Genomic DNA, 14,312 nt, shown 5'->3' with positions numbered 1-14,312 from the left:
CTTCAAGGCCAGTTTGGTCCTAAGCAGGAAAAGATGACTTTGACAAGTTCTCTTAGCAAAGAGTAGAGATAATGCAAATTAAGATATAACTGGAACACACCTGAAACTAATACAAAGTAAATCAACTATTCTTCAAAGTGTTTTAAAAATTTTTTAAAAAAAGATTGTCCATATCAAGAGAGAGAGAGAGACAACTGGAGCATAAATATTAAAAAAAAAAAAATTCAAGCTTCTAGCTGAACTTTCCAGAGGACATCACATTGTATCATAATCTAGGAAGTATTTGAACTTCTCTGTCCATACTCCATGTGCATACACACATGTATATTAAGAGACTCTGACCCTGGTTACTCTAGTGAGCAGCAAACATGTCTAGCATTTGGCCAGAATGGCCAACAGGCCACCAGTATGCCTGATGACTACAGACAAATCAGATATTATAGTTTAGTCCAGGGGTCAGAAAACTTTGCTATGAAGGGTCAAACAGTAAATAGTTTAGGCTTTACAGTCCATGTGTGCCTTTTGCAACTATTCAACCCTGCTTTTGGAGAAGGAAATGGCAACCCACTCTAGTATTCTTGCCTAGAGAATTCCATGGACAAAGGAGCCTGGCGAGCTATATTTCATGGGGTTGCAAAGAGTTGGACATGACTGAGCAACTAACACACACACATACAACCCTGCTATTATGGTACAAAAGCAGCTGTAAATATGTAAAAAAAGAGTGTGGCTGTTTTTCAATCAAACTTCATTTATAGAAACAGGTGAAAGGTTGGATGTGGCCCACAGTTCATAGTTTGCCAATTCCTGATCTATACCCCTGAACCTTGGAGTGGATTAGAGGGGCTCTAAGGATTGACTCACGCATTATTGAGGAATATAGCTGAATTCTAAGGACTCTAAGAAGGTCAAAAAGGTCTTGGAAGGGTATAAGAAGGTGTATATAGATGACTAGCATTTCTAGGAAAGCAAAGGTGTGCCAAACCTAATCTGCCTGTCCAAAACAGAAGCTGCTGCAGTTTGGATAGAATCCCAGCAATATGAGGCAGAGCTGGATTCCTGAACTGGTTCTGGGACTCCCAAAGAAACTGGACTTACATGGTATCCAAGAGTACATGATAGGGGTGTTTGCTAATTAGGAACATGATGTTCAGGGCTGGTGGAGCTAGAAAGGTTAGTCAAAGTGTAATAAGGAAGAGTCAATTTTGACTTTTCTATGCTGGATTTGTTTGACTTTAACCCTTGTTTTTTTTCTTTTTTGCCACTTTTGTTATTATAATCATACATAATGGCCTGCTACAGTGAACCCTGTCCCCTCTGTCTGACCCTTAAACTAAACTGTCTTTTTTAGCTTACAGGGAGATCATTTGACCCTGGCTACCTGTAAATGACTGTAAGAAACTAAAACATCCCCCTGTGTAAGGTTTGCCATCCTAGGAGATAACTGCAAGAATCAAATGGTCTTTTTACTTTGTTTTCTTATCTCGCCCCATCTTTGATCCAGAAAAGAACCTGGTATCCAGACCCTGATAAGATGGTTATTTTGAGACATTAGTCTTCCATCGTCTCAGTCAGCCAGCTTTCCAAATAAAGGTGTATTCCTTGCCTCAACACCCCATTTCTTGGATTCACTGGCCCCATGTGCAATAAGCAGAGCAAGCTTGAGCTCAGCAACAAAAGTTCAAGAGGCCATTTCAGGGGGAAAATGATACCCTTAACTTCACTTGAGAGTGTCATAGTTATTTTAGGCAAGTTACAGTTATTTTCTCAGTCGCTGACTGTTTTTCTGATTGATTAGAAAGAAAAATTTTAAGCTAATTTTTGTTTCTTTCATTGGCTGAGCAGCACAGTATGGACTCTTAGCAGCACAGAATCTTAGTTCCCCAACCAGGGATTGAATCTGTGCTCTGTGCATTAGGGAACTTTTCAGGTGGCACAGTGGTAAAGAATCTGCCTGCCAAGTAAGGAGATGCAGGTTTGATCCCTGGGTCAGGAAGATCCCCTGGAGAAGGGAATGGCTACCCACTCCAGTATTCTTGCCTGGGAAATTCCATGGACAGAGGAGCTCAGTGGGCTACAGTCCATGGGGTTGCAGACTTGGATGTGATATAGCAACTAAACAACAGCAACAAACAACCCCTGCAGTGGAAGCACAGTCTTAACAACTGAAACACCAGGGAAGTCCCTTGGGTTAAATTTTTAAAAACATGTATGTGACTGGCAATAGATACTGTCTACCAATCATGGAATAAATAACAATTTTAGTCAATAATCAAGAACTTATCACTAGTTTATGGAAAAGACTACTAAAAGGGGATACCTTGGGAGGAAGTAAATTGAATCCAGAAGGGAAGAATGAAATAAAGATGGAGGAGTTTTTCTTTCAAAGTGATAAACATGTGAATAAATCTAAAATAAAAAAAGATGATGTGATGTGATGGGGAGTGACTGAGGGTGGGGGAAGTTTTTTACGATTGAGCAGCCAGTGAAGAATTTTCTGAAGGAGTGACATTTAAATTGAGAGCTGAATGAAAAGGAGCCAGCCATGCCAAGATCTGAAAGAAGCATACCAAACAGTGAACAGCTGATAAAAAGGGATTAGGCTTGACATGTTTGAAGAACAGAAAGAAAACTCCTATTGGGAGAAGTTCATGAGCAATGTGGTGAGTAAGAGACAGGTTATACCAGGAGTTAGAAGTCAGATTATGTAGGGACTTCTTTCACTGTGTTGAAATGTGATTTGCATTAAAAAAAATATATATTAAGGAATATTACTCAGCCATAAAAAGGAATGCATTTGAGTCAGTACTAATGAGGTGGATGAACCTAGAGACTATTATACAGAGTGAAATAAGTCAGGACGAGAAAGATAAATATCATATATTAACGCATATACCTGGAATCTAGAAAGAAAGATGGTAATGATTAACCTATTTGCAGGGCAGCAATGGAGATGAAGACATAGGGAACAGACTTGTGCACACAGTGGGGGAAGGAGAGGGTGGGACAACTTGAGAGACTAGCACTGATACATATACATTACTATATGTAAAACAGATAAACAGTGGGATTTGCTGTATGATGCAGGGAGCTCAAACTCTGCTCTGTGACAACCTAAAGGGCTCGTGAGACAGGGTGGGAGTCAGGAGGGAGGGGACATATATATACCTGTGACTGATTCATGTTGATATATCACAGAAACCAACATAATATTGTAAAGCAATTATCCTCTAATAAATATATTTAAAAAAAAGGAAAAAAAAAAGAATACATGGCTGTTCCAGAGAAATGAGATTAAAAGGGGCAAGAGATTAGGCAGGTGTTTTCTTAGATCAATTAAGAAAACACTTTAGTAGGCCAGGTAAGAGAAAATGGTGGCTTAGACAAGCATGGTAGAAGAGATGGAGAGAAGAAAATAGATGTGTGATATGTTTTGGAGGTTGAGTCAACAACACTTGGTGATATTTTGGATGTAGGGGATGAGGGGAAGAGAAGAATCAAAGATGACTCCTAGTTTTCTAATCTGAGCAACTAGATGGATGGTGGGACCGTTTAGCAAGGCAAGGCTTGGGGCAGAATAGATTTGTAGGGAAAAATCAAGAGTTCTGTTTTGGACACATTTTATTTGAGATGTCCAGTTGTTTAAGTAGATATATCAAATGGATAGCTGTAGGTTGGGAAAATCCCCTCGAGAAGGGAAAGGCTACCCACTCCAGTATTCTTGCCTAGAAAATTCCATGGACTGTAATAGTGCATGGAGTTGCAAAGAGTGGGACACGACTGAGTGACTTTCACTTTCACATGAATCATAGGGGAAGAGATCAGAAATGGAGATATAAATGTAGGAGTCAAAAGAATATACATAATATTTAAAATCTTGATACCAGATGATGTTTAGCTAGGGATTAGCTACTAAAGTCTAAGGAATTCTTTTGGCACATGGTTACAAGGGGGGAAAAAAACCTTTATCTTTTAGAGATACATATTGAAATACTTACAAATGAAATGATGCCTGGTATTTACTTCAAAATAATGGGGGGAATGGGATGAGGTCTGGGTGAAACAAGATTGGCCGTAAACTGATAACTGTTCAAGTGTGGTTTTAGGGTAAGTGGTGGTTCATTTTATGAATCTATCTACCTTTGTATGTGTTTAGAATTTTCTTTCATAAAAAGTTTAAAATAAAATAAGGGGAATTCCCTAGTGGTTCAGGGACTGGTTAGGACTTGTGCGGTCACTGCCGAGGGCCTGGGTTCAACTTCGGTTGGGGAACTAAGATCCCACAGGTTGTGTAGTGTGGCCAAAGCAAGCAAGCAAGCAAGAAACCGAAAGGAACTCTTTTATTTATGGTCTCTATTAAAAGTGGTAGAAACAGAGATGGAGAGATGCAAATAAATTTGGGATTAAAAGTGGTCCTCTATTAAAGGTGGTACTGAGGTAACTATTTCACAGTCAAAACAGTTTAAACAAGACACTCAGAAAGAAAGCCAGAATAACCAGATGTACATGAGGAAGAGGGTAAGTAAGATTAATCAGGTAGACAGAGGTCACATATATAGTGCCTTCAGTGTGGGGATATGACTGGGCATACATTTAAGAAAGAGCACTTGGTTATTCTAAGAATAGAATGCTGGAGAAAAACATTACGCAAAGATTATCTTAAATTCTGATATCCTAAGCATAATTTGTAAAGAAGTCAACTGATATTGCTAGGTATTGTATGATACTTCATAGATACCTATTTAGTCCTCATGATGTCTCTTTAAGGTAGGTATTATCATCACTATGGTACATGCTGGGGAACTTCAGCTCAGAGAGGTGAAGTCAAAAGTCACGCAATTACAAGGGGCACAATTCGAATTCAAATCTTTGACTTCAGTGATTCATTTCTCTCACTACACAATATTATGGACATGCTATGGACAAAGAGTTGCAGAGATGGTAGGTAAACTAGTGCTTCTAAACACTATAATGTAGAAATTCCCACCTGGTTACAGACCTGCTGCTGCTACTGCTGCAGACCTGCTGCTGCTGCTGCTAAGTCACTTCAGTCGTGTCCGACTCTGTGTGACCCCATAGACAGAAGCCCACCAGGCTCCCCCGTCCCTGGGATTCTCCAGGCAAGAACACTGGAGTGGGTTGCCATTTCCTTCTCCAATGTGTGAAAGTGAAAAGAGAAACTGAAGTCGCTCAGTCGTGTCCGACCCTTAGCGAACCCACAGACTGCAGCTCACCAGGCTCCTCCATCCATGGGATTTTCTAGGCAAGAGTACTGGAGTGGCTTGCCATTGCCTTCTCTGTTACCACTAAATTAATTTCTCTTGATCCAGACTAGCTGGATAGAAATGATGACTATGGATAAGTTCTTGAGCCAAAATTTGACTGGTATTGCTGTCACGAACATCTTCTACTTCCGATTCATCTTTAATATTACTGCCAGCAGAGTTTTTAGATCACACTACTTTCCCCCTTGAAAGCTATTTCTGCTACAAAATCTATAACATAAAGTCCAAACATTTCAATGTAGTATGCAAGGCTCTTCACAGTCTTTCTTGGTAGTTCTCAAACTTTTGGTTCTCTTAAAAGTTATTGAGAACTGTAAAGGCTCTTTGTTTATGTGAATTATAGCTTTTGACTTTTATTTTATTAGAAATTAAAACTGAAAAATTAAAAAATGATTAATTCATTTAAAAACAGTAAACCTTTAAATATTAACCAAAATAATTTTTTTTTTCCAAATCTCTTTAATATTATGGCTTTATAGAAGACTGCTGAATTCTCGTATATGCCTCTGCATTCAATCTGCTCTGATATGTTGCTCTGGTTAAAGTATATGAAAAATATCTGGTCACATCCATGTATGTTCGTGGCAAGGGAGTATTAATAGTCATCTAGATAATCTTGGATATTCTTCTTTGGTACTATACCAGACCTTGGTTAAGTGGTAGTTTCTTAAATTTACTTGCAATACGGAATCTCAAACCATATCAATGAACTTTTTTGTACTCACTTACATTAAATTCATTGGTTTAACTTGCAGTTTCAATGGATCTTTTACTCATGCATAATTCTGTCACATCCTAAATGGAATCATTTGGAAGTAACTGGTTCACTGAGTTATGTGGATCTTCTAAATGTTGACACATTTCATTATATAATTAAAAAAATCTTTTTTGCTAATGCCACCAGCAATCTCATCAGAAAAAAAATGCTTAAGTATTATGAGGCTGTCATGGTAGCAGAGACAAGTTTTCAAAAATTCTTATTTTTGTGTGAAAGTATGAATTTTATCATGGATGAGAAATACTGTCAGTTGTTTTCCTTGAAGTAATAGGCTCACTGTGCTCATTCTTAAGAAAATATCTGCCAAACACCCAATTCTGAGTAACCACAGCTGGTCTGCCACTTGTTGTTTAAGATGGTCCATGAAAAAGAGGCTAGTTCAGCTTTGTAATTCAAATTTTGAAACTTCAACTATTTAGCAAGTGATTTTCCTTGAGACGACCATACTTTGGCATGCAGCATAAGTACTTTCTGTGTACTTTTCATTTTATCACACAGAATTTTTAACAGACACATACTCAAGGGTTGAGATTTAATATGATGGACTACTTCATCAAGGACATTCTTCAGTAAAACTGATGTTTGTTTTTCTAAAACCACTGGTACCATATGGTGCCACAGTTTTGATTTGCACAGGTGTGAGTAGTTTTACCCATTACTGTTTTTGCATCTTCAGTGCAAATGTCAACATGCTGAAAAAGACAAATAATGTCTTGGTATTATTATGAAAATGGTGACTTTTTCATGGTCACTATTTGACCTTGCATGCATCACATCTGAAGAACCACTGATTTATTCATTATTCTTTTCCAGTCACCTGTCCTGCTTCTGTTTGCCATCATCATCTCTGTGACTCTGCATTTATTGTTCCTTTGCCTACAGTGCCTTCGTCAGCCAGCTGGCAAAACCTCATTTGTCATTTAATATCTGGTTTGTATTTCATTTCTGAGAAGCTGACTTCATGTCTTTTAAGCTGATTTAATCACTCTGTTTTTGTGCTTCTGTGCCATTCTGAGCATACATTGTTTAAGCATTTATCACATTGAGGGCAGAGGGTCTAGTAATATTTTTAAGCACCTACTAAAGGACTGATGCTAAAGCTGAAACTCCAATACTTTGGCCACCTCATGCGAAGAGTTGACTCATTGGAAAAGACTCTGATGTTGGGAGGGATTGGGGGCAGGAGAAGAGGACGACAGAGAATGAGATGGCTGGATGGCATCACTGACTCGATGGACATGAGTTTGAGTGAACTCCAGGAGTTGGTGATGGACAGGCAGGCCTGGCGTGCTGTGATTCATGGGGTCGCAAAGAGTCGGACACGACTGAGCGACTGAACTGAACTGAACTGATGTGCCAGACCCTGTGCTAAGTCTTTTACATGTTACTATTATATCCCCAAATTAATTACAGACTGAAGGTCCAGACAGACAGCTGAAGCTGAAGCCAAACCCACGCCCACTATTTCAGCAGTGTGGTAATCTTTACCCCTGTTTATCCCTATGGCACATAGACAGCACAGTTAAGACATTCAATTTATGTCCCCTGAATAGTCAAATAAATGAACTTAGTAAAAAATCTCAACTCATAATGCAAGGCTCTACAAAGTCTTTCGTCTTTCAGAGCCTAGGGGTTTGGCCTTTGGTACAGTATTTTTCATTCTTTATGTATCATTTAGATTTGGAATCTTCATTTACTTATAGAAAAACTTGCATTTTCATGTCTTCCAGCAATGTGTTCCCAGCCATGGGAAGGTAATTTAATGATCACATTGCCATCAAGCTGGAAACACAAATGTTGACATTTGACAGTAATATTTTTCCTCTCAAAGTTGCTTCAAGTAAATACTAATGGTGTATCCAAGTAAATGAAATAATTATTGAAAAAGCAAATGGTGTATATTTTTCAACATGAGTATTCAAGTTTTAAACTCTCCAAAAAGTTTTTTTTAAAAAAAACCTATTTAACACTAATATCTCTTTTTCTACTTAGTCTGGGACATTACGAAATGTGAAAATTCCAGTGTACCTTTAAGAAAAGCTTAATGCCTCAAAATTCCTTTATTTAAACTATAGTACATATCTTGAAAATGTGAGGAAGACCAGTGGTTCTCAAAGTATGGCCCCAGGATTAGCATCATCATCATCACTTGGGAATTTGTTAGAAGGACCCAACTCAGACCTATCAAATCAAAAAACGCTGGGGGCCTGGCTCGGCAATTTGTGTTTCAATAGTCCTCCAGTTATTGAGATGTATGGTTACATCTGACAACCAGTGGGGTAAATGCACTGCATCTTTTGGATAAATGGATGCTACCTATAAAGAACTAATACATTGTAGAAGTTATGATTGGCCTATATGCAAGCAAACCTTTGACAATATAAGCTGTTTAGCAAGAAGTCTGTCATGCCAAGGGTCCAGGCTACCCTCACCCCACATACAGTGGCATGTAGCCGAAGTAGAGAATCTCATTCCACTTAACAGAAGCCAAATTATTCCTTGACTCTGCCTTCCAGGATGTGGATAAACACACCACAACCATACTTAATGAGAAGTAAAGACATTTATTGATTTTCATGAACCATCTGCCATTCTGTCATAGGTAACTCCAGCCATGTACTGTTTAAATTGCTTCTTTTCTAAATAAAACAGCAACCTGCAATACATGTGTTTTATTACTACTGGAGTACAATATTCTATGATCTACTTTCAGCAACCAATGACAAGACTATTCTTCCCAGGGATGTATTACCACTATTCTACTTGCTTTGTTATTACCTGGATTTAAGGAAAATGGTAACTTCTTAGCATTTTGACAACTAGTTGCAGGAATGTATAAAAAGCTTATTTTAGCAAAGAATATATATAAAATTTCCTGGCATTTTACTAGAAGAAATGAAGGCATTAAGGGTTGATTTTTATTTACATTTTTCTAAAGAAAAGCTGATGAGAGACTGTCCTGAACCAGAGTTTTCTGTCTTTGCTGGGAGAAGGCCAGACCTGGGAGAGAAGGCTCACTGTAAATCAAGAGGCAGGAAGACTCAGAATCAGATGAATGGAATACTCAGGGCATATCTTTGTAAGAGTAAAAAGGGCAGGGGATACAACAAAATCATCCCATTTGTTACAAACCTGGATAACAGTTCCTTGTTCTTATTGGAAGTACACAAAATTTGCTTAAAATACAAATGAGAAAGAAAAAACCTTACATTTTCTAAACATAAATGTTTATGTAAGTGGTTACAAGTGAAAGTATAAAAATTTTGTTTGATTCTATGTATATTAACAATGCAACATTACAAGAAGAATAAAAGTTGTAGAGTGAGACAGATCAGGGTTTGAATTCTGGCTCTGACAATTACTAGCTGTGTGAATCTGGCAGATTCTTAATTTCTCTGATTTTCAGCTATAGGGCGATTACAAGGATTTGATATAAATATTTGGGATATGACTTATAGAGGGTAGGTGAGCAACAGACAGGTATTCAAGTATTAAAGTAAACTGATGCTTAGAGAACCGGTATGGGTATGCAGTTTGCCTAGTTGGACTGAGAGTTATACCACTTTGTCTCAATCTCAATAACTTACTTCTCTTATTTCACCTACATGTTAAAAAACTATAAACTGCTTGCCGTTTCCCCAACCTTTCCACGACAATGAAATAGGACAGAAAGAGACAGAAGTAAAAACAACAAATATTCCCCTAAAAAATAATCCATACAGACATAACACCTTAGTGAAAGCCAAAAAAAAAAAAATTGCTTAAAGAGTTTGATTTCATTTACAGTGAAGAATAGTATCACCATTTATTCATTTGATCTTATTTCTTCCTCATACTACCATAGCATTTTAAAGTAACATATTATTTATTGCTAGTAAAGTGTTACAAATTTGTTTTTCTAAAATGTTAAAGTTCCTCTGCATTTACCAGAATGCAGCAGGCTACTTTAGCTAAAGAGCCAGGGCCATAAAACTTGTCCAGTGCAATACGATCATTTTAATAATATTCTACTCTTGGAATGCAGTTATAAAGATAGATGATGGCCACTGAGTGCTATTTACAAAACAAAAATAGCTCTCATACAACCTTAAAGATGCAAAAAGCTCAGCAACTGAAAATACGTTTTAAAAAATTCCTATATTCCACAAATCGATTTTACATACCTGAGAATTTTCTTAGGAATCTGTGATGGAGATGAATGATTCCTTTTCTTCTTCTCTGAGTCCTGTAGTGACCCTTCCTCTGCTCCACCCTTCTCTGTGACTGCTGACTGCTCTGCCCTGGCTTTGCCCGGATCCATGCTGAGCTGGCCTTGGGCAGGGTCGCACCTGTACATGAAGACAATGGCTGGCTTCTCGTTGGATTCTCCTTTTGCCTCTGTGAACCAGTGATGGCGCTGAACTGGAGGAGGTGGCAGCATGTGGATGACTGTGCCATCCAGGCCCACCAGTTTCCCTTTCTCCCGGTCTTTCTCTTTGTCGTCCTCCTCGTCTGTTTTCCGACGGCGGAAGAAACTTTTAAATGAGATCCAGCGTTTAGGTTTTGCATCAGCTGCCCGCCTGCTGCCTTCAGAGTGCAAAACTGATTCAGCTTCCGTTGACCTGGTCGGGCTGGTTGGCTTGGTCCAGTTGGTGAAATGCCTCTGCAAAAGGTTACTTGCATGGTAAGGGGAGGAAGTCGAGCGTGGTGGGGGAAAGGGGGCTGGTGGCTCGCTTTGGGGGTTCGTCACTAATTTGGAGGGAGGGGTGGTGACTGGCTTTGTGAGTGGATCTTTCTGTGCTTTGGTGGTAGGACTTTCTGTGGTCTGAGGTGCTTCAGCCTCAGCACCGGGCTGGGACATGAAGAGAGATTTGGGGCGCACTGGTGTACTCCTGGGTGTAGTCTTAGCAGCACCGGCATCGGGAGGAACTGCATAAAGCTCTTCCACACTGCAAGCTTTAGGGCCAGACTGGGGCGTTTCTGGAGGAGACTGCGGGGGCTGGATAGAAGCCACAATCTGAGAGAGCACAGTGCTCGCTTTCTCTCGGGTGCTACTGCCACTGCCCACCACCTGAGGCTCCTGAGTGCTTTCTGTTTTGGCCACAGGTTCTTGAGTGGTTCTCTGGAGCTTTGTTGGGGAGCTGTGGTTGGAACTGTGGCTTTTCTGTGGTGAAGACTGACTTCTGTTAAGACAGCTGTTAAACTCCTGAACCTTCTGAGCCACTGAGCCCCTTTTACGCTCTGTGCTGTTTGAAAACCCTTTAGTTTGGGGACATTCAGTGGGTTTGCTAGTAGTGTTATCAGACGCTTTGCTTTCAGTCTCTATTTCTTCATAAGTGTGGCTTATTACACTTGTGGTTTTCTCCTTCACTGAAAGTTCTCCACTGGTTCCAAGAAAACTCTTGTAAATGGCTAGATTGTCATAAGCATTTGGATTGATTACAATGGGAACTTTGATAGCATTTTTGGAACTCCGAGCATAAGTTGGCTCATCATGAATGATAATTGGAAAAGGTGGCATACCGGCATTGTTATAACTGTTAAATTTTATTTCAGACAAATTGGGTGACTTCACAGGGATGGTTTTGGAGGAAACATTTGTAGCTGTGGGTGAAGTAGGTGCTGATTTGTGACAGATTTTCCTTGGAGGAACATTCGGTCCAGTCCCACTGTTGATTAATTCAACCTTAGGTATCTTCTGTCGTGGACTGGTGCTGGAAGTCCATACTTCCTGGTAGCGGATGGCACTGGATTTTTGGAAATGAGCACTTATGTGTCCTGATGTCAATGCAGGTGATGTCACCGGAGAGTTTGGAGTAGAAGATGAACTTTTAGTCTTGGGACTATTCGCATGGCCCTCAAGGTGCTCACTGGCCATGGCTGCTGACACATCCACGACAGTATATGGCTTGCACAAAGGCTGTTCCAGATTCACAACTCGGTAGGGCTTTGCTTGCTCTTCCACAGGAACAAGGTTTATGGTTACCGCTTGCCCAGCAATATCTGTAGAGGCTTTACTTTCTGGCTTCTCAGTCTGTACAGCAATCTTGCCATCCTTCTCTTCTAATCGGAGAGCAAGGACTGCTTTGTGTGTCTCTGGAACTTTTACCGAGCTTTTAGAGGCTTGTGAAGAGTCCTTCTCCTGATCATTACCAGAGAGGCTTTCATAATTGGGCTCACTTTCCTTCACGTCCTTAGAATCTCCCGGGTTACCAGGAGCAATTCCCCCATTACAGATCTTCTGGGGTAAACTGCTGGCTGTCTCAGAACGTGATTCTTCTGTTAAAGAGGAATCTGGGGATGTGGAGTCGGATGACACCATGCTCTGAGTGCTTCCTGGTCCATAAGAGACCACAGAATTCTCTTCATAACCATTCAGGATTTCATCATAACTGTCATCGTAGTCTACAGCACAGATTCTTTGCAGAGATTTATTTCGCAGGGGGACGGTATTCCATTTTTTGTCCACAAAGAATCGCACTGGAGACAAAGTGTTTGCCCGAAAGTTGGCAAAGCGAGGCTGCCCTCTCATGCGAATCTCCATGGCCAGCAGTTCTTCATCACTTTCATCCCAGCTCTCATGCTCCTCCTCCATGTTACTCAAAAGTGCATCTTCCTCACTCTCTTCACCACTGGAAAACTCTGGGTAACAGAATCGACCCCCTTCATTACTGATCACTTCTGTGCTCCCACTCAGAATAACGTGCTTGCCCTGAGTATCCTTCATCCCGCCCATCATGCAACTTGGTGGAAGCTTTCTTTCCAGGGATCGTTTATAGCAATCATTTATTCTTCCTAAGAATGTCTCTCTGGAGTTAGTCTCATTTTCTTTTATTTGAGGGGTGGTATCCAAGCCTGCTATCTCCTTTAACACTTCAGTTAGTCCATTATTGTTATTTGAAATCTTCCTTGCACTATCGTTATTTCCATAAGGCTTAGGGACATGGCTAAATCCTTCAACATCATCTTCATTATTATTATTAAGTGGTTTCTGATTCAAGGCCATCCTGTTTCGGTTCCATCCTATGACGACAGGTTTATTCTCACAGTGTTCTTGTATACTCAGCTCACCACACACACTTTGCCCATCTGCCACCATCATAGTGGGCTTCACAGCGATAGTGGGTTTTTTAGCCACAGGAGGCCGGAAGTTTCCAGTGTTCCTGATTCGGTGGTTGTTACTGTGGTTGGCATTAGTTTTATTGCCATGGGTGATGGGTGCCTTCTCAGGGTCTGGGGGGAGCTGGTGTAAACTTTTAGGTTTAAAGCAGTTCTTGCATTCACCAGGTTTCCAAACGTGTTCAGTAAAGGTATTACAAGCAGACATTTTTAAAAATAGAACTTCACAGACAATGCTCTCCTTTCAGTGCATGGCAAAACTTTCATCTGTTAGTTTTCGCCTCCCCTGTGTTCCTTAGCAGCTCTTTTAAGTGTGATCAACCTGATGGTGGAAGGGGGAGAGAAGAAGAAAATCTGAATGGAAAAGGTACTATGAGGTTTATTATGATGAATGATTATAAAATATTAGCTCCAATTTTCCTTAGATCAAAAGACTGAGAAATAAACCAATTTGGGCACTTTATGAACTCTCTTTAGTTAATTAGCATTTTGAAATGCTAGTTTTTAAACCATAATTTTATGCATTCTCATTGAACCAAGTATATAAAATATTTCACTTGATGTCTCTGTGATAGTGATACTGTGAGCTTCCCCTCCTGGAAATGAAACCATTCTTTCTGTTATCCTGCAACCTAAAACTTCTTAGTCCATTGTGGGTTCCTCTTCTTCTGCCTATCCTTTATGTTTGGATACCTCATAGACTCCTCAAACACAATGCATCCAGGACTAATCTTTTGGCCACCTCTTTTCTCAACTGTTAAGATGCTTTTACACTCTAACCAGCCCTCCTCTAGCCTCCAGGCCACCTTGTTCCTCTGTCTTTACCCTAATTCAGCTACTGTCACTATCACCTACCTAGATAGCTAAGCTTCAACCTCCAGATCATTCTTGACGCCTCTCCCCTCATGTCTAACTGCACATCATAAATCCTTTCGTAAATTAGTCTTGCCAAATTTATTTATTACATTTCACTGGAACTCCTTCCCATTACCAGACACTGCTGGTAGTTCAGATACTCACCATCTTTTGCCTAGATTCCTGCAATACGTTGTTAACTGATCTCCATGCCAGTAGCCTCACCCCATCCCAACCACAGTTTGACCACCAAACTGTGGTCCTTAGGAGAGCATCATCTTGAAGGCTGTTAGAAA

General features: G+C 40.0%; 1 protein-coding gene across 28 annotated transcripts in view; it reads right to left on the bottom strand.

Moving 5' to 3' along the window:
• The window catches only part of PEAK1 (pseudopodium enriched atypical kinase 1), a 337,872-nt gene that overhangs the window by 61,544 nt on the left and 262,016 nt on the right, over window positions 1-14,312 (bottom strand). For all 28 annotated transcript variants that reach the window (XM_055418081.2, XM_055418088.2, XM_055418090.2 and 25 more), the window contains one exon: window positions 10,227-13,483. In XM_055418081.2, the coding sequence (XP_055274056.2) occupies window positions 10,227-13,369 (3,143 nt within the window). In that variant the 5' untranslated portion in view covers window positions 13,370-13,483. The remainder of the gene's footprint in view (window positions 1-10,226; window positions 13,484-14,312) is intronic.

This window comes from Moschus berezovskii, chromosome 21, assembly GCF_049115385.1.
Source record: "Moschus berezovskii isolate FMDL1 chromosome 21, NW_MosBer_1.0, whole genome shotgun sequence".
In the NCBI taxonomy this organism is placed as follows: domain Eukaryota; kingdom Metazoa; phylum Chordata; class Mammalia; order Artiodactyla; family Moschidae; genus Moschus; species Moschus berezovskii.
This window is presented reverse-complemented; position numbering and strand designations above follow the sequence as displayed.